Below are 17634 nucleotides of genomic sequence, written 5' to 3'. Positions count from 1 at the left end.
ACCAAAATTTACAAAATGAAACAGAACAATAATCCAAACTGATAGACATCTTAAATATTTCTTTGATAATCGGAATAAATTATGAAATATGTATAAAATAGGTTTCATAACAAGCTTACATCAAGAAAAATATTAATATATTAATTTTAAAATTAATGTGTGTGCAGCAGCAATATTGATAAGTAAGGACCTGAACTGTATTATTTGTATTTTTGTCCTGTAAATTTGTTGTAGTTTAGTTTAAGGCATGTTGAGGTAAATGTTAACCATTGTGAAATGAGAACTTTGAATGTAAACCTAACTAAAAATGCATTTGAAAATGTTTCTTTGGGTGGTCAGATTTAAATTTTCTGCTGGTATTCTTTTTAGCTGTATGTTTTTTAAAGTTCTCTCATTACCTTAAGAAAACGAAGTGAACACAGTTTATGACATTGTATTTTAATAGGCAGAGAAGGTTGATGCAGCGCTTCACACCATGCTGTTGAAACAGGAACCCCAAAGGCAACATTTGGCCTGTTTAGGTACCTGGGTCCTTTACCATAACCTTCGCATTATGATACAATATCTTCTAAGCGGCTTTGAATTGGAACTCTATAGTATGCACGAGTACTATTACATATATTGGTAAGAGCACAATTTGAGTTAAAACTGGTGGTGGGTGGAATGGATAAGTTCTGAGAGAATTAAGAGTTAATTTTAGGGTACTTTTTTCTTTAGTATATTTTAACTTTAGTTGTGGGACAGTTGGAAAAATTTGAAAATTAGAGCTGTAGCATCTTGAATATCTTTAAGTGCTATAATATATGAGCAAATTTTTCCAAATATTTATGTAAAAATTATAAAAAATGGCTCCAAAGTAAATGGATTAATTAAAAGATCATTTATTTGCTCCTATGGAGAAAAATTAACACATTTTGCGGCACTAGCTGTGGATGTACTTGACAGAGTTAAACATCAAATTGGAATCATGTCTGTCTCTCGGAAGAAATCAGGACCAACATGATGACTGGGAGCATAACTGTTTCAAACTGTAGTGCTGAGGAGTCACTTCAGGAGCTTTGGAGTTGATAAAAGATAATCTTCAGCAGAATAGTTCTTCCCTTTCACTTGAGGACAAAGTAAACCTAGTAAGAGGATGTTTGAGCATATTTTAGGCATGTAAAAGCTGTCATAGAAAGCAAATAAGATTGAGCATTAATGAATTCAGTTATTTTGAATCTTTTTCTCAGTCTGGCACATTATTTTAAACTGATGACCTATGTTACTCATCACAAACACTCAGGTTGAGTATATTAGGCTTTAATAGAGTTCACCTTTTAAACTTATTTAAATTTATTGAGCTTAGTCATTAAGATATTCTGTATTCTCTGAAGTCACTGCTGTGGGAGGGGAATTCTCTTCCATGACATAGATTTTGTTACCAGAAGTGAGGGCTCTTAACAGATAACGCTTGGTTATGAAAACTGAATTTGAGCATCAACTTAGTAATATGAGAATAATTTTCCTTGCTATATATTCTTCCAACATTTATATAGATAATAAATAATCCTTAATAACAGGTATTCATATAGCTACTTTGGATACTACATATTGTTATTAATCCATAGTAGACAATTCTGGTTTTGTTTTCATTTCTGTATTTTGAGATGGAGTCTTGCCATATTGCCCAGGTTGGTTTTGAACGCCTAGGTTGTCAGTCTTCCCACCTCAGCCTCTCAAGTAGATGGGACTACAGATGTGCGCCACTGCACCTGTCTACTTTTGTTCCTTTTTATAGGGGAACATGCTCAGGTTTTTTCTTTTGTGCTTTGAAGCAGCTAATGGAACCTTTTGTTCTTGATTTCTCAGATCAAAATATAATTTTTATATGCTTTTGTACATAGAGAATTGGGATCTTAATTCAGCAAATGAGTGATATTCAGATAAATACTCCATTACACATTTGTCTACATACATAAGCAGATTAATTTCTTTTCTTGTTAAAGGAACTTGCCCATAAATAACCCTTGTGGTCTTTTCATACTGGTTTTGAACTGCTATTAATTTCAAAATTACAGACTGGGTTCCTGCATTTCCCCAAGATATCTTTAGTTGTTTTTCATGCATATGTTCCCTGAAGCATGTGGACTTCTTTAAAATCATCAGCAAAAACTGATTCTTAAACTTTAACATGCATCGTATTCTCTTGGAAAATGCATTAATTCACAGATTTGGACTAAGTTCCTAGAATTTCTGACCTGTTAGGTCTAGGGTGAGACCAAATAATTTGCATTTCTAACTGGTTCTCAGGTGAACTGCTGCTGGCCCAGAGATGACAATTTGAGAACCTTGGTAGAGAATATCAGCACTCTGTCCTTAGACATAAATGTATATTAATTTTTATAAAGCACTTAAAAGATGATTGAGGCACCTTGATATTTGAGAGGGAAAGCCTGCATCTTAGTTGTCCCCTTCACTCATGTTTCCTTAGGTTAGCTAAACAGAAGGTAGACAGCACCGTCAGTTCCCTGTAGAAATCCTTCACTTGAATTACGATATATGGGTTGTTAAGGACTCTCAAATTTTGTAGGGTGGCAGGGAAACAAAATTCAGTTACATGCTATAAAAGGGTACTATAATAAATGTTAAGGGCCAGGAATTGTTTGCTCTCCATGTGAAATTAAAGGCTTTCTTATTAATTATTGTTATAAAGAGAGAGAGAGAGAGTGTGTGTGTGTGTGTGTGTGTGTGTGTGTGTGTATATATATATCTCCTAGATTTGAATACTTTTCTGCCTTAGCAGTGTTAATGAAAGTTCTGAAAAATTAGTGTCTGGTAGAATGTTCTGTTTTATATTTTATTTATTAAATAAACTCAAGTAAATTGTAAATGTGAGTGTTCTTAAATTAAGAACGATTTTATGTAATGCCAGTAATTGTTTATCTTTGATTTTATTTGCTTGCTTTGTGATTAAAAGGAAAAATTTATAGACTGAACTGAATGTGTTCTGATGTAATAAAAACTTATTGGACATTTGTTTGATTTGCTTATATACATATATAATTATCAAGAAATCTTCTGGAAAGTTGTAAAGTGTACAAAGGGAAAATTCATCCTTATGTTTATTTCTTGTAAGATCTAATCTGTTATCTAATCGAATGATCTGTTTTTAAAGACCTAAAGCATTATTTGAAATATCTATTATTGTTAATATATGTGTTGATGAAGCTGTCTCATTTAGACATCTACCATTAACTAACATTTTGTATCCTGTAAGGTATCTCTCTGAATTCCTTTATGCATGGTTGATGTCAACACTGAGTCGTGCCGATGGCTCTCAAATGGCAGAGGAGAGGATAATGGAAGAGCAGCAGAAAGGCCGTAGTAGTAAAAAAACAAAGAAAAAAAAGAAAGGTGCTGTGGATTATTTTTAAACTTAAGAACAGAGTGTACTTTAATTTTTATAAATACATAGATGGAGAGCTACTTCATAAGTTAGTCATTATATTTTAGTTCTTGTTCCTCTTTTCTTCAGAAACTGTAAGGTAGAGACTGAGTCCCAGTATTAATGATATAAGCTTTTTGGTTCCTTTCCTTGCTTTCATTTCTTTGCTATTCTTTGTATCAGAGGATCATTGATGAAGAAGTAGCCATGTGGAGTGTGCAAGTAAGATATAGGGAACAAGACAGCAGGAGCCCATTGACCTTTTGACAGAGCCTGATAGCTCAGGAGGGAAGTAGTTCTGGAGCTGTGCTGTGGGAGTGGGCACCGAAAGGTGGTCACAGAACACCCTGAGGCATCATCCAAGAACCATGAGAAAAGAGAACTGTTTCAAAGGGACTGCCCTATTGATCACTTAGGGAAGGCTGCGGATATTGCTACAATTATTATAAAATACGACTTTATATTTTTTCCTTAGGACTTAAAGCAGTTTGGGTGGGTCATTAAATCACTGTAGTCACGGGTTTCCATATAAGAGGTTAAGTCTCTGTGGGGGTGAATTCAGAAAAGTTATAATTACTTCATACTGGAATTTTATAGTGTTAGCTATTTGGGGCATGATTATTATATTTTATTATTTGTAGGTTTTGACCATAAGTAAAATTTAGCCTGTATGAACAAACTGAAGTTTTAATTTAGTATACAAGCTGGAAGATTTCTTTAAATTAGATTCTCTTTGCAATAATGCAAGAGGGATGAGCAAAAGATTATGGAACTATTCTTTCTAATTATAGTTCGCCCATTGAGCCGAGAGATCACAATGAGCCAAGCATATCAGAACATGTGTGCTGGAATGTTTAAAGTAAGTTGTTGAAAGTAACGTTCTTTTTGCCTTTTAGCTGTATTCCTATTATATGGTTTATTTAAAATGAACTCTCTTCTGTGATTCTTTCCAGATTCTAATTTCACCTTTGCTTCCTGTCTGCTTGAAGATTACCTTTATTATCATTAATTTGTTCAACAACCATTTGAGCCCTTGCTGTGTGTGAGATACTTTGTACTGGGTACATTGCAGGAGATACCAATTCTATATGGTCCTTGCTTCAAGTCTTTAGTGACAGGCCTGTTGATGTATCTGTGACAGGTAGTATGAAAAGGAAGAGAGTACTTCTAATTGATGATCAGGCAAGGCTTCCTGGAAAAGATGGAGTTTAGGTTTTTTAGGGGAGTGTATTAGGAAGAGCGTGAGCTCCACAACGAATGGCTTAAGCAAAAGCAGGCCTTTTCAAGAGGTAATGGGTACTAACTTTTAAGTTGTACTTGGCAGTCCAAGAAATTATTTGAGGCAAATTACATTAAAATGCATAAAGCAGAACATGGACTTCTGTTTGAAAATAGGACCTGTGACTATGAAAATTATATGTCCTCATTTCTTCAGAAGCATTTACTTGAAGGTTTTAAATAGTTGTTTCTTTGTTTTCTATTCTGTATTGATGAGAGTGTTCCCTTTTCCATATTGATGTCATGTTTTTTCTTGTCCTTTTTCCTTTAGACCATGGTAGCATTTGACATGGATGGCAAAGTACGTAAACCGAAGTTTGAGCTTGATAGTGAACAAGTTCGGTATGAACACAGGTTTGCTCCATTCAACAGTGTGATGACCCCGCCGCCAGTGCACTACTTACAGTTCAAGGTGAACCTGCTCAGTGAAATTGTCATGAAATTTTTAGCCTTAGACCTTCTTAGAGAGATGCTGTTGTGTACCTAGCCATCTTGTTCATTAGTAATTATTTAAATTATAATAATATGAGGTAGTATATGAGGGTTGAGAATTATATATTACCTAGTTAAAACTAGGGAGATGTGCTGAATGTTTGCCCCAGTGTCTGTATATGGTGAAAAGAAAATGTAGAATTCTTTAATAATTAGAAATGGGATTTTAGAGTTGTTCATATTAAATGTGTTTTGAATTATATTTCTCCTTCTTTTTAGGAAATGTCTGACCTCAATAAATATAGCCCTCCTCCTCAGTCTCCTGAACTGTATGTGGCAGCTAGTAAACACTTTCAGCAGGCAAAAATGATATTGGAAAATATTCCTAACCCGGACCATGAGGTGAGACTGGATTCACAGTAATTCTAGGGGAAAAGTGTAGCAGGAAATACATCTCTGACAGCTGGATGAAAGTTAATTATGAAAGTGAACTTTATAGTATTAGTGAATGGAGCTTGTCATGTTTCTGCGAAGGATTTCAGATAGTTTTATCAAACTAACCTTGTCAGACTTTAAATTATTTTAAGAATGAGGTGATGTAAATACCTGCTTTGTGTAAATTCAGAAGTCAATGCAAAGACACATTAAGACTCACAACCATAAAGTAAGAAGGATAAACATAAGATCCAGACTGATCTGATTCATAGCTCAAAATGTTAGCATTGAAACATTTCTGTTTTAATCAGTAGTTTGTCAAAGGGGCTGAGTACAGTGACTCACGCCTGTAATCTCAGCACTTTGGGAGGCTAAGGCAGGTGGATCATCTGAGGTCAGGAGTTTGACACCAGCCTGGCCAACATGGTTAAACCCTGTCTCTACTAAAAATACAAATTAGCCAGGCATGGTGGTGCATGCCTGTAATCCCAGCTACTGGGGAGGCTGAGGCAGGAGAATTGCTCAAACCCAGGAGGTGGCTGTGAGCTGAGATTGCACCATTGCCGTCCAGCCTAGGTGACTAGGGTGAAACTCTATCTCAAAAAAAAAAAAAATTATTAAAATGTAACTGTGTCTTACATAAATATTAAAAATGATCTGGCCAGTTGTCACAGGAACAACCTTATTTCACTTGACCATTTAAAAGAAAGGTTATTGCTTTTGAAGACTGAGATATCAAAATAAACTTGGGGAAAAATTTTTTTAGGCTTTTGGTATTTCAATAATTTACCATATCCCTAACTTTATTGAAATATTTATTTTCTAAAAGTTACCTGTAACATGTACATACTGTTTTGGGAAGTATATCTTGGGACAACTTCCATAGACGGGTAGCTTAGCAGTATTTGTCAAAAAATCATAAATGCTTAGATCCAGCAATTCTGCTTTTTGGAATTTATCTTATATAGATACATGAACACATATAGGAAGTTAAAGTGATGAATATAAGAATATTTATTGCAGCAGGATTTCTAATAGCAAAAAATTGGAAGAAACAGTAGTATCTATCAACAGGGGACTAATAAATTATGATATATTCGGGGCCGGGCGCGGTGGCTCAAGCCTGTAATCCCAGCACTTTGGGAGGCCGAGGCGGGTTGATCACGAGGTCAAGAGATCGAGACCATCCTGGTCAACATGGTGAAACCCCGTCTCTACTAAAAATACAAAAAATTAGCTGGGCATTGTGGCGCGTGCCTGTAATCCCAGCTACTCAGGAGGCTGAGGCAGGAGAATTGCCTGAACCCAGGAGGCGGAGGTTGCGGTGAGCCGAGATCGCGCCATTGCACTCCAGACTGGGTAACAAGAGCGAAACTCCGTCTCAAAAAAAAAAAAAAAAATGATATATTCATATGATGCAATACTATGCAGCCTTAAAAAGGACAAGGAAGATCTGTGATGGAATGCTCTTTATGATTTAAGAAGTCTAAAAAGAAAGGTGCAATTTAAATAATTTGCATAGTATGGTGTAGTTTCAATCAAAGGGGGCAAGGAAGCCTATATGTATGTGTATGAATATAAAATATCTTTAGAATGATATATCAGAATTGGTAGATTTGTTTCCTTCCTTGGAGGGAAGCACAGAGTGCCTTGGAAGAGGGGATAGGAAAGACACTTTTTTAAAAATCATGTATACCATCTAAGAAAATATAAAGGAGGATGTAAAAATTTGAGGAGATACCTATGATACATGGCATATTTCATTTAGTGAAACTTCATTCATTTATTCAAAGATGAGTCTGTGCTCCAAATACTATACTGTGCTGCCGTTTCAGGACCTTGCAGCCTATTTTTTTGTTGTTGTTGTTGTTATTCAGGAATGCAAGAGAAGGTAGCCCTTTCAATTCAGAGTTAATGGAAATGGAGTTCTGTATTAAAAGAAATATAATACTATAATTTTAAATTGTCTGTTTAATAAAACATCAACACTTTCATTATACAAAGTTCCTATTATTATCTATAATTAAGAAATGTTGGCTGCCCATGGTGGCTCCTGCCTATAATACCAGCACTTTGGGAGGCCAAGGTGGGAGGGAGGACTGCTTGAACCCAGGAGTTCAAGACCAGCCTGGGCAACATAGGGAGATCCTGTCTCTACAAAAATTTAAAAATGAGCTGGGTGTGGTGGTACACACCTCTAGTCCCAGCCACTCGGGAGGCCAAAGTGGGAGGACTGCTTGAGCCAGGAGTTTGAGGCTTCAGTGAGCCGTGTACATACCACTATACTCCAGCCTGGGTGACAGCAGGACTCTGTCTCAACAAAAAAGGAAAGAAATTTTGACTATGAAGTTTATGTTTCAATAGTTTTATGTTTGTGTTTCAGGTTAATAGAATTTTAAAGGTTGCCAAACCCAACTTTGTGGTTATGAAGTTATTGGCAGGAGGACACAAAAAGGAATCTAAAGTGAGTACACTGTGGGAAAAAGAAATGGTCTTAAATTATTGTGAAGTTTCATATTTTTTTCCAGTAAGATGTGTAAATATTACAGAAAAAATTAAACCACTGAACAAAAAGCATTCTAAAAATTTTAGTTCAGCAGCAAAAAATTAACTTACTAGAGCTTGCCATTTTGCCTTGGGATGTATAAGATGTATATTTTGTTGAGTTAAAATTTCTAAAGTCTGCCTGTGTGTTTTCCATCTCCTTGCTGTATAAATTACTAAATAACTTGAGGTTAAAAAAAAACTGTAAAGAAAATTTTATGGGAGAAGTATGAGGTAAATTCATAAAGTGAAAGGTAATTCACTTTCCCAAAGGTAAAGTGAATGCTTTAACAATGAAAGATTTCTTTGTAATGGCTCAGAAGAAGACGAGTCTATAAGCTTTTCTTGGTAATATGATATCATCCACACCACGTCAGCATTTCAGAGTAGAGGTTCTGCACTGTGGAGAGGCCAGCCACTGAGGCACCGTGGGGGCATTTGCCCGTGTGTATTGCGCACCTTGTATTCCATTGTTTCCCATGATCTGCCTTCCTCCTCTCCTGCTCTGGTTTCCTACTGACTCTAATTTCATTGCTTAGTTCTATCAGTTACCCTGGAACTAAAAAGTGTGCTGACCCCTGATCTAACTGAATGTCTTTCATATAATTTGACTATTTATCTTTATTAACTGTTCTCTGAAGATAGAAAACGGCTGGTCAGCCTGTTTTCTTACGACCTTCATAAAACCCAAAACAATCAGTTTTTCTTCCAGATTAGTTCCTACCTTTTTTGTCATTAACCTAGTTTTTTTTTTTAATATATTTTGTGCTGCTTTGTTTCTAAAAACACAAGAAACTCAAAAATAGTCTGTTTTGTGTACCATATGAATATTTGTAGATACATTCGTTGACTTTCTGGCTTTCTTTAACAGGTTCCTCCTGAATTTGATTTCTCTGCTCATAAGTATTTTCCTGTTGTGAAACTTGTTTGAGAGAGACTGGGAAGGTGGCTATAAAAGGGCAGAGTCTACTTTCAGACCCCACTCTTAGAGGGCACATGTACCAGGCTCCACATCATGGGAAGTGAGATGGATTTCTTAGATAACAACTCATTATAAGGAATACTTTTAGTTTGACAGCCTTATATGACGTGAATGAAAACTGCTGTTTTAAAGTGGTTTATGTTCCATGAAAGAAATTGGTCTTATTGAATGCATTGATGAACGTTACATGGTTTTATTACAGATTTAATCACAAATCATTTTTTATGAATGATTGAGTGAAAATAGTGTTTGTAAAGGTTAATAAATTTCTTGACAAAAAAAATGCACTGCTGGAGATGAAAAACATTAGCTCTTTGTCCATATTAAGAACTAAAGAAGGTGTATGCTCTTTCCAAAAACGTTATCCAAAAGAAAGTTTCAAATCAAGGGATTAATTAAACACTTGTATGAGATTTTGGTAAAATACCTTTAGAAGGGATTTTTGGGAGGCCCTCTAAGATATAAACAGAAACTAAATTACATTAGAATTGTGATTTTATGTGTCATGACATCACAAAATATCTGTAAGAATACAGATGTGTAAAAAATCCTTTACCTGTTACTTTTGGCACTTTTAAAAGATTATACATTATGTTTGCTGGTGACATTATTCAAAAAGGAGGCAGATAGAAATGTATATAGATTAAAATTTAGGTCTAGGTTTAAATGTGGTGTACTCCTTTTTGTTTACTTCATATTCAGTTTAACCCATGAAACATTTTCATGGGGGGGGGGTCTGTTCAGTATCCTCTGGCTTTGAAAACCGACTACATTCCCCTGTACTTTCAAGTGCCTGGTGCCTGAGGCCCTCCCCTTCCTTACCTGTTCATCCTGTCTCGCTTTCATATTTGTGATGGCAGCTGTCCAGGCCTCTTGGGCCTTCCTTTTTGTCCTCCGTAGCAGGCAATACTCTTTCAAAATGAGCTACTCTGTGGCTTAAATTGGCTTTGGTGGCTTGGCCTAAGGCTAGTGACAGTTTTATATTTGGTCTATGGTTAAAAGGGTTTTCAGCTTCAAATATCTTAACTCTGATTTGATACCTTTCGTAAAAACACAATAGTGAAACTTTTCTGGAAATACTTTAAAGCAGCTAACCTGACTGAACTTGCTAAGAATGTTCCTGTCGCCCCTCTTAGCAGCTAATGAGGTAGCCTGGCTCTCCTTTCCAAGAGTGGTAATACTTGTGTTATTCAGGAACAGTCATTAGGCATCCTGAATTGTAGAACCCAGAAGTCTTTTTAAAAAATGTTTTTTTTTAAGTAGCCTGTACAATAGAAACTTGAATTATGGAGAGAGAGAGAGTATATCTGTTGCTGATTTAGTTACTTGGTTGAGAGTGAAAACACTGTTTCTGGCTGGTAATTACTGAATGCTTTAAATAAAAAAAGGCAAAGGAATGGTAGGAAATAGGCAAGACAAGAAACAAAAGAATCAAAAGAAGAAGCAAAGAGGAAAACAGAAGGAGCAATGGACATTTGGAAACAACCAAGAAGAGAGCCTGAAGCAAGTTAGAAAGCTGAGAAATTATTCTTCCTTCCCAGTGGCCAAGATAAAGATACAACACAAAAAATATGTCCCCCTTAAAAGGAAAAAAAAAAAAGGAATACAGATTAATGCAACAAGGGCCCTGCTAGATGATGGGATCACTTTCAATTAAGAGGGGGCATTTTTTAACTACTATGTATAATTGGGTCTGCTGGGATAGAGGAGCAGCTAGGTTATTTTGAAGTAAGTCTTCCTAAGTAAAAGTTTTCCTTCTAATCATCTATCAACTAAAAGATTTATTAGTGTGAGATTTATTAGTGTATATTACTGACAGAATCACGTGTTTTCCTTTAAGTAGCTTTAAATTTTGGTTTTTAGTTTGTTTAGAGATGGGGTTTCACTGTGTTGCCCAAACTAGACCCAAACTTGTGGGCTGAAGCGGTCCTCCCGCCCCAGCCCCCAGAGTAGCTGGGATTGTAGGCACATGCCTGCCTGGCTAGTTTTTGTTTGTTTTTAAACAACAGGTTTCTAATTAGAAATAGTTGGCATTTTATAATTTTTAAAGTAATCTACCATTCACGGTACTCACTGAAAAACAATAGAAATAAGACCTCTTATAGAGCTTTTATAATCTTATGACAAATACAGAAAAGCAAACAGGTATTGAAAATGCAGTGAAGAATATGCAGTATGCTGGGTAGGAGAACCACTCACATGAAACTTCATGGGACAAATACCCATCTCATCTATTCAAAGGCATTGTTGGTAAAGGATCCTAGACAGAATGTGCATAGGCTTCCAGGGGAGAGGGTGGCAGCCTGGCTGAAGTATAGAGCAGGAAAAGGACAGAAGAGAGGAACTTGAGAGACAAGGAGAAGCTGATGCCCCAAAACCTGGGAGGCCAGCTTAAAGATTTTGGACTTTATTCTGATATTGGTAGATACCACTAAAGGCTTTTGTTGCAGGGAAATGATGGGCATCAAATCAGATCTGCTCGTTTGAAAATGGTTCAGAAGGGAGGCAAAGAATCCAGTCATGAGAGAAAGTGTTGGTCTTAACAAAAGATAGTGGCAGAGCAGGTGGAAGAAAGTGGATGGAATCAAGTTTTCAGAGGTACAGCTAATGGGACATGGTAAATGAGAGAATTTCTGCGGGATCAAGGATGAGTTTTCAGAAAATTTTTTGACTTTGGCAACTAGATGGTGGAGGTGCCACTTGCCCATCTAGGCAAGGTAGGAGACGAGGTTTGAGATAGATTGCTTTAGACATTGAGATATCTTTGGGACATCCTTGTGAAGATGGCAGGTAGTTTGGTCTCAAACTAGGAGGTGCCATCCAGGGTGGAGATGAATTGAGGACTGAGTAACTACAGTCACTGTAATTTTGGGGGGTTGCCGTTGCTCAGGAAGCACCTAGAGTAAGGGCCTGTGATGAGTCCCAAGGAACAGACTTGAGAGGGCCAGGGAATGGGGAGGCACAGGCTGCAGGGAAGAGTACCTCAAAATCATACCAGGCCACTGTTTGATAAGTGTCTCTGCCTGTTTCACTGTTTTGTTTGCACAAGATGCTAAGACAATATATTGCCTTCAGTAGTCAAAGCGCACCCTGTTTGGAAAAAAGTTAAGGAGAGGTGGCGGTTTCCCTTATTCCTCTGTGGCTATGCTCTGGGCACCGGAAAAAGCCTGCAAAGGAGACTTATCAGGGAAATAAGCAGAATGCAGGGCCTCATGCAAGTAACAGGCCATTAAGAGGAGGACTGAAAAGAGCCCATTGAATTTGGCAAGTAAAGATTGCTGGTGACTGGCGAGAGCTCTTTCTAGAAGGGGTGGGGCAGAAGTTGGAAAGTCAAAGTATAGACCATGGGGTGAGGAAAAAGAGACAGTGACTCAAGTGGGCTTGAAGACTTGACTTCCCCATATTCATACTTGCCCCACTCTATTCTTAGAGAGGCTGGTATGCTCTTAAAAGATCGTAATGTGCAAGCATGGTCACTTGACAACTCTACTTAAAATCCACTGTTCTCTGATGACTCAGTCTTTACCCAGAATGCCAGTTTGGCCTCTCCTACTTTGTTTCTGCCCGCTCTGTTCGGCCCCTCGGGCTGTAGCCACATTGCCTCCCTAAGACCCTCAAGCCTTTAGTATCAAATTTTGGAGACTCACATGAAGTTATTATTATGCAATAGCTCTCTGATTCTCTGAAACTTCTGCAAAGATGAAGATGGATTACCTCTTACAGCTTAAATTTCAGGCATCAAGCCGAGCTTAATGGAAAGTGTGGTGCTTTGATCAAAGACATGTCACCTGTTGACTTCTAGAATTAACTTTGAACGAGCTCTTCTCAAAAAACTAGTGCAAAGAAACTGTTAGACCAAGATTGTTCTTTACAGGAAAATATAGGCAGTTTTAGATTATTGGTTGAGTTCACAGAACTACTCTCTTAAATGATATTCAGCTAATATCAAAAAAAGCTAATGCAGCTTTTTCTGGAGAGTAAGTTAAAATACTTAGGGCAAATGTTTTCATTCTGGTTAAAGGTGGACATGATACATCACCTTGGAGGTGCCATTGCTGTCATACTTCCCTATAGCTTCAACAGAGGCTAATTAAAAACAAAAAAGAGGCCTGGCGCAGTGGCTTATGCCTGTAATCCCAGCACTTTGGGAGGCCGAGGCAGGCGGATCACAAGGTCAAGAGATGGTGAAACCCCGTCTCTACTAAAAATACCAAAATAAGCGGGCATGGTGGCACACACTTGTAGTCCCAGCTATTCAGGAGGCTGAGGCAGGAGAATTGCTTGAACTTGGGAGGCAGAGGTTGCAGTGAGCCGAGATCGCGCCACTGCTCTCTAGCCTAGTGACTGAGACTCCATCTCAAAAAAAAAAAGCAAGCATACATCAGGAACTCTTTCACGAAGACTCGACTCTGACTTTTTTTTTTTTTGAGACGGAGTCTCGCACTGTCACTCAGGCTGTAGTGCAGTGTCACGATCTCAGCTCACTACGATCTCTGCCTCCTGGGTTCAAGTAGTTCTCCTGCCTCAGCCTCCCAAGTAGCTGGGACTACAGGCATGTACTGCCACACCCAGCTAAATTTTTTGTAATTTTAGTAGAGACGGGGTTTCACCATATTGGCCCGGGTGGTCCTGATCTCCTGACCTCATGATCCGCCTGCCTCAGCCTCCCAAAGTGCTGGGATTACAGGCATAAACCACCACGCCCAGCCGACTCTGACTTACCTTTTAAGGCTAAGTAGGGTTAATTTCATATTTAGCATTTATTTTTTAAAAGGAATTTGTTCATCTAAATCTAGGTTCTAAAAGGCAAAACTTCAGTTATGTGGATAATTGGGTTATCTGTTATCTGAGGCCACCTATCACAGTATTAGGATTATTGTAGGGGTATAAAGTAGTATAAACAAGGTATGGTCTATGCCACTCAGGATTTCTTTTCTAGTTTAAAACACAATTTTATTCTACTAAAGGAGAAAAGATTTAAAAAAAAAAAAGCATTTGTCTCAAATGGTTAGAGCCTTGGTTTATAGAAAGAAGGTTCATCACCTGAAATTTATATATAATACATATATGAGAACATTAAGACGTTTAACTTTACCAGAGATGTTTCACAGGTGCACCCACAGGACAGGAGCATTTTAGTTTAGTTGTTTTTAAGTGCCTGGGAAGATGTCTACTTCAGTCTATAATACATTATCAGAATTTTATCAACTAGTTTTTAAGGGACAGTGGTTCAGTTCACTTTAAGGAAATTTGTTATCTGAACCAAAAATGGCACACACAAATATTTTGGAGGCATGTTTATGTAACCAGCATGTAAAAATACACAAGCTGTTTCCCCAACCTTCTGACACTAATACTTTTAAAGTCTAAGCTAATAACTTTGTGAAAAAAAATTTAATAATCCAATTAATGGAAGCTTCTTACAGTTTTTTGAAAATTCATTTCAAAGACAAATGTTAGAAGTTGTTCAGTGTCCCATAAACTATATAGTCTTTTAGGCCAAATACATAGTGAAAGCAGACCAATCCCTAGACCCTAAATGACCTTGGATTCACAATTCTCTCCCTCCACTCCAGGTTCTATGACTGGATAATCAGTTTTATTACACTTTGCAGCAAAACATGCTGGTTATTAATCTAATTATAGCATACTGACTTAACAGGTAATGGTTTCTCAACTTTCACCACACAAAAAAAGGATATTATGTGCAGTGACTACTCACAATGTCTGAGGTTGCTTCAGTCATCTCCTGATACGGTTGTTTGCCTGAAAAAAGATAAGATGAAATCCCATCATTCCTGCCCACACTATTTGAGTGTACAGAGGAAGGTGCAGATTAATAGAGGAGTTCACACGGATTAAGCATTTTATATATCGGTGTAGTGTGGAAAGTGAAGTTTAAAAAAAAAAAAACTTACTAAGGAATAGCTAGTAACTTTGGATGAAACCAAAAGAAGATCAAGGTTTGAAATCTACTTGATGCTGTTGCACAGGTGACTTCTTTTATTTTGTTGAAACAGCCTACAGCCCTCTCCATTGCTGGCTGAGTCTGCAGTGATCCCAAAGGCAGCTGGGGGTGTGAGCGCCTGGAGAAAGCGTACAGCGTGCACATGCGCCAAGCATATGGCTTTCGGGGCCCTGTGGGTTAAAGACATTGTACCGACAGCCCATCTCATTCCACAGGAGGTTTAAGGCAAACTGCCATCCTTAGTCCACAGTTTGAGGGTAGATTCTTTAATAGAGGATGAAGGGGGAAAGGAAAATGAGAGCTCTGCAAGTTTTAAAAGTTGTTGAACAGAATATTTTATTTCTTAGCAATTCTATGCATACAAATTAAACATGAGATGAATAGAGAGAGACTTTATTAATTGAGAAAGCAAGAGAGAATTCCTATCAACCCCAAGAGGAACTCAAAGTGAGGTTGGAAAAGGACTTACTTAGAAGGGTATGAAAGTAAGATTTTATCTAAGAAGTTGCCTTTTCTGGGTGGGAAAGTTTAACCTTAGTGACTGGGTTAAAAGGACATAGACATGAAGAATGTTCCAGCTGGAGGTGACAACATGAATTGCAAACAGGGCCTGCTTCAGTGACTTCATGCCTGTAGTCCCAGCTACTCGGGAGTGTGAGGCCAGGGGTGGCAGCACACCAGCTAGATACTCCATAACTTCTAGGCCCCATTTTCCCCTCTGAAAATAAGAGGGTTAGATCAAAGGATCTCTTGGGCCTCAGCATCTCAAATCCTGTGGATCCTCCCACTTACCCCTTAGAGAGCCTTACTGAAAGTCATTAATGACGAGGCCAGTTAGTTATTTGCAAGTGGTAAGAGCATATTTACCATAAATCCTAAGAACCAACTCAAGTCAAACCTTAATGCCGTTGTTACTGTGAATTAGGAATTAGTCATTCTCAAAATTCACATTAACTTGATTTTCAAATCAGTTTTGTGAGTCATTTACCACAAGCTAAATGTGTACACTATGACAAAAACCATTGCATTTCTCACGTTTTTCTAAACAGTCCCAATTTCTAACACTGTATATATCCTTTCAACATCAATGAACTTTGTTTTCTTTTACTCCAGTAATAATACGTAGGCACAGATCTGTCCACAACAAACTTGCCCTCTCGTGCCGTGCCTCTGCCTCTCACTATGCTCTGCTCCAGGTCAGCCCGCTTTTGACCTCTTTTTTCAAATGTCTAATCTGCTCCTTGCTTTTCTTGGTAATATATTTAGAGAAGATGTTACTTTGCCCACATACATGAGACAAAGTAAATACAGACCACAGATGTTCAAATTGTAAGCCGCTTAGTGTTTTGCACATTAAAAACAAGGATTATACAAGTAACATTTTTAAAAATTCTCACAAAACAGCTTTGTATTTAGACTTAAAGCTGTTGCTACTTTGCTAGTGACACTTGTGTTAACAGTCAGTGCTCTAGGCCATTGATTGTCAGAATCTGAATTGACTGCACAAGAGCGTAAGCCAGTCAGTCTTTAAGTGAGAACAGGTAACAGGCTGGCACCAGCACTCAGCACAGCACATGGACAGGACGATGCCAGAGGTAACCCAGACAGAGTTCTGTGTCTCTCCTTCACAGCAGATGGACTCTTCCTATACGTGGCTGTTAATTTACACAAAGTTACATTCCAGAATCAGGAAGCCCTACTGTCGCCAACACTTGAAGGAGAACTATGTTCCATTTTTGGTGTTGATCTCATAAAATACCTATTATCAAAAATTGTTACATCTTATTAGACACTTCAGAAGTACCCCCCAAAAGCTGTTTAAAAGACCATTCCATTTGTCCTACACAAAGTACATACTAAAATTTCACAATAATCATCTTTAGATGTACATTTTAGTACATTTCACAGTTTTAAGTATTCAGCCCCTCATGGACATTTTGTAGTCATCTCTTCAGTCCTGATGTGAATACGTGATGATTCCAATTCAGAGCGTATGATTCCGCTTTTCATGCTGATCAAGCAAATTTATGGTGTCTCTTTTCTGATCTTCATTAAAAACTAAAAAGGAAAAAAAACATAATATTCTAGGATTAAACATTTTGAGTTACCAGCCTAGGCAGGTCCCATTTTGCATTAATTTCTAGAAATTGTGTCATAAAGAGGACTGTATCTCCCACAGGAACACTGTAATTGGGAATTGCATTCCTCATCAAGGATGAGATGGCAAAGGTGATACAAGGAGGCAGGGAAGTGCTGGGTAGAGAAAGGCAGGGTCCCTGGCAAGGGCTCCACCTTTAGGCCTGTCTTCATGACCAAATGTTGCATTTTCCAAGACCACACTGGCCTGCCATGCCCCCCATCCTGTGCCTATAAAAACCGAGACCCCAGCGGGCACACATACAAGTGGCTGGGCATTGAGAGGAACACACTGCAGGAACACACTGCAGAAGAGCACGTCGACAGACACCAGCAGGGAATTGACGGCAGAACGACGCAGAAACCAAGGGAAATTTGACCAAGGACAGTAGGAGGAGAGCCTGGCTGCTGAGCAGCCCGACTCCCGGGGAAGAC

General features: G+C 37.9%; 2 protein-coding genes and 1 long non-coding RNA gene across 8 annotated transcripts in view; 1 reads left to right on the top strand and 2 right to left on the bottom strand.

Moving 5' to 3' along the window:
- NAA35 (N-alpha-acetyltransferase 35, NatC auxiliary subunit) overlaps nucleotides 1-17634 on the top strand; it is a 99849-nt gene that overhangs the window by 68746 nt on the left and 13469 nt on the right. For 3 of the 5 annotated variants that reach the window (XM_012463749.3, XM_012463722.3, XM_012463711.2), the window contains exons 17-22: nucleotides 446-624; nucleotides 3257-3393; nucleotides 4216-4283; nucleotides 4974-5114; nucleotides 5414-5536; nucleotides 7953-8033. In XM_012463749.3, coding sequence (XP_012319172.2) covers nucleotides 446-624; nucleotides 3257-3393; nucleotides 4216-4283; nucleotides 4974-5114; nucleotides 5414-5536; nucleotides 7953-8033 — 729 coding nt within the window. Of the gene's footprint in view, nucleotides 1-445; nucleotides 625-3256; nucleotides 3394-4215; nucleotides 4284-4973; nucleotides 5115-5413; nucleotides 5537-7952; nucleotides 8034-8984; nucleotides 9578-17634 lie in introns of those variants that run through there. The other 2 variants (XM_012463740.3, XM_012463731.3) reach the window with 1 other exon arrangement.
- Nucleotides 515-15126, bottom strand: LOC110568496 (uncharacterized). Its single transcript, XR_002478773.2, has 2 exons — nucleotides 14818-15126; nucleotides 515-1124 (listed from the first exon to the last, which is right to left on the bottom strand). It is a non-coding gene; the product is annotated as an uncharacterized LOC110568496 (long non-coding RNA).
- GOLM1 (golgi membrane protein 1) overlaps nucleotides 15374-17634 on the bottom strand; it is a 67415-nt gene continuing 65154 nt past the window's right edge. For both annotated transcript variants that reach the window (XM_012463785.2, XM_012463788.3), the window contains exon 10: nucleotides 15374-17121. In XM_012463785.2, coding sequence (XP_012319208.2) covers nucleotides 17048-17121 — 74 coding nt within the window. In that variant the 3' untranslated portion in view covers nucleotides 15374-17047. The remainder of the gene's footprint in view (nucleotides 17122-17634) is intronic.

This window comes from Aotus nancymaae, unplaced genomic scaffold, assembly GCF_030222135.1.
Source record: "Aotus nancymaae isolate 86718 unplaced genomic scaffold, 86718_ANA_hifiasm-v0.15.2.pri h1tg000041l, whole genome shotgun sequence".
NCBI lineage: Eukaryota > Metazoa > Chordata > Mammalia > Primates > Aotidae > Aotus > Aotus nancymaae.
This window is presented reverse-complemented; position numbering and strand designations above follow the sequence as displayed.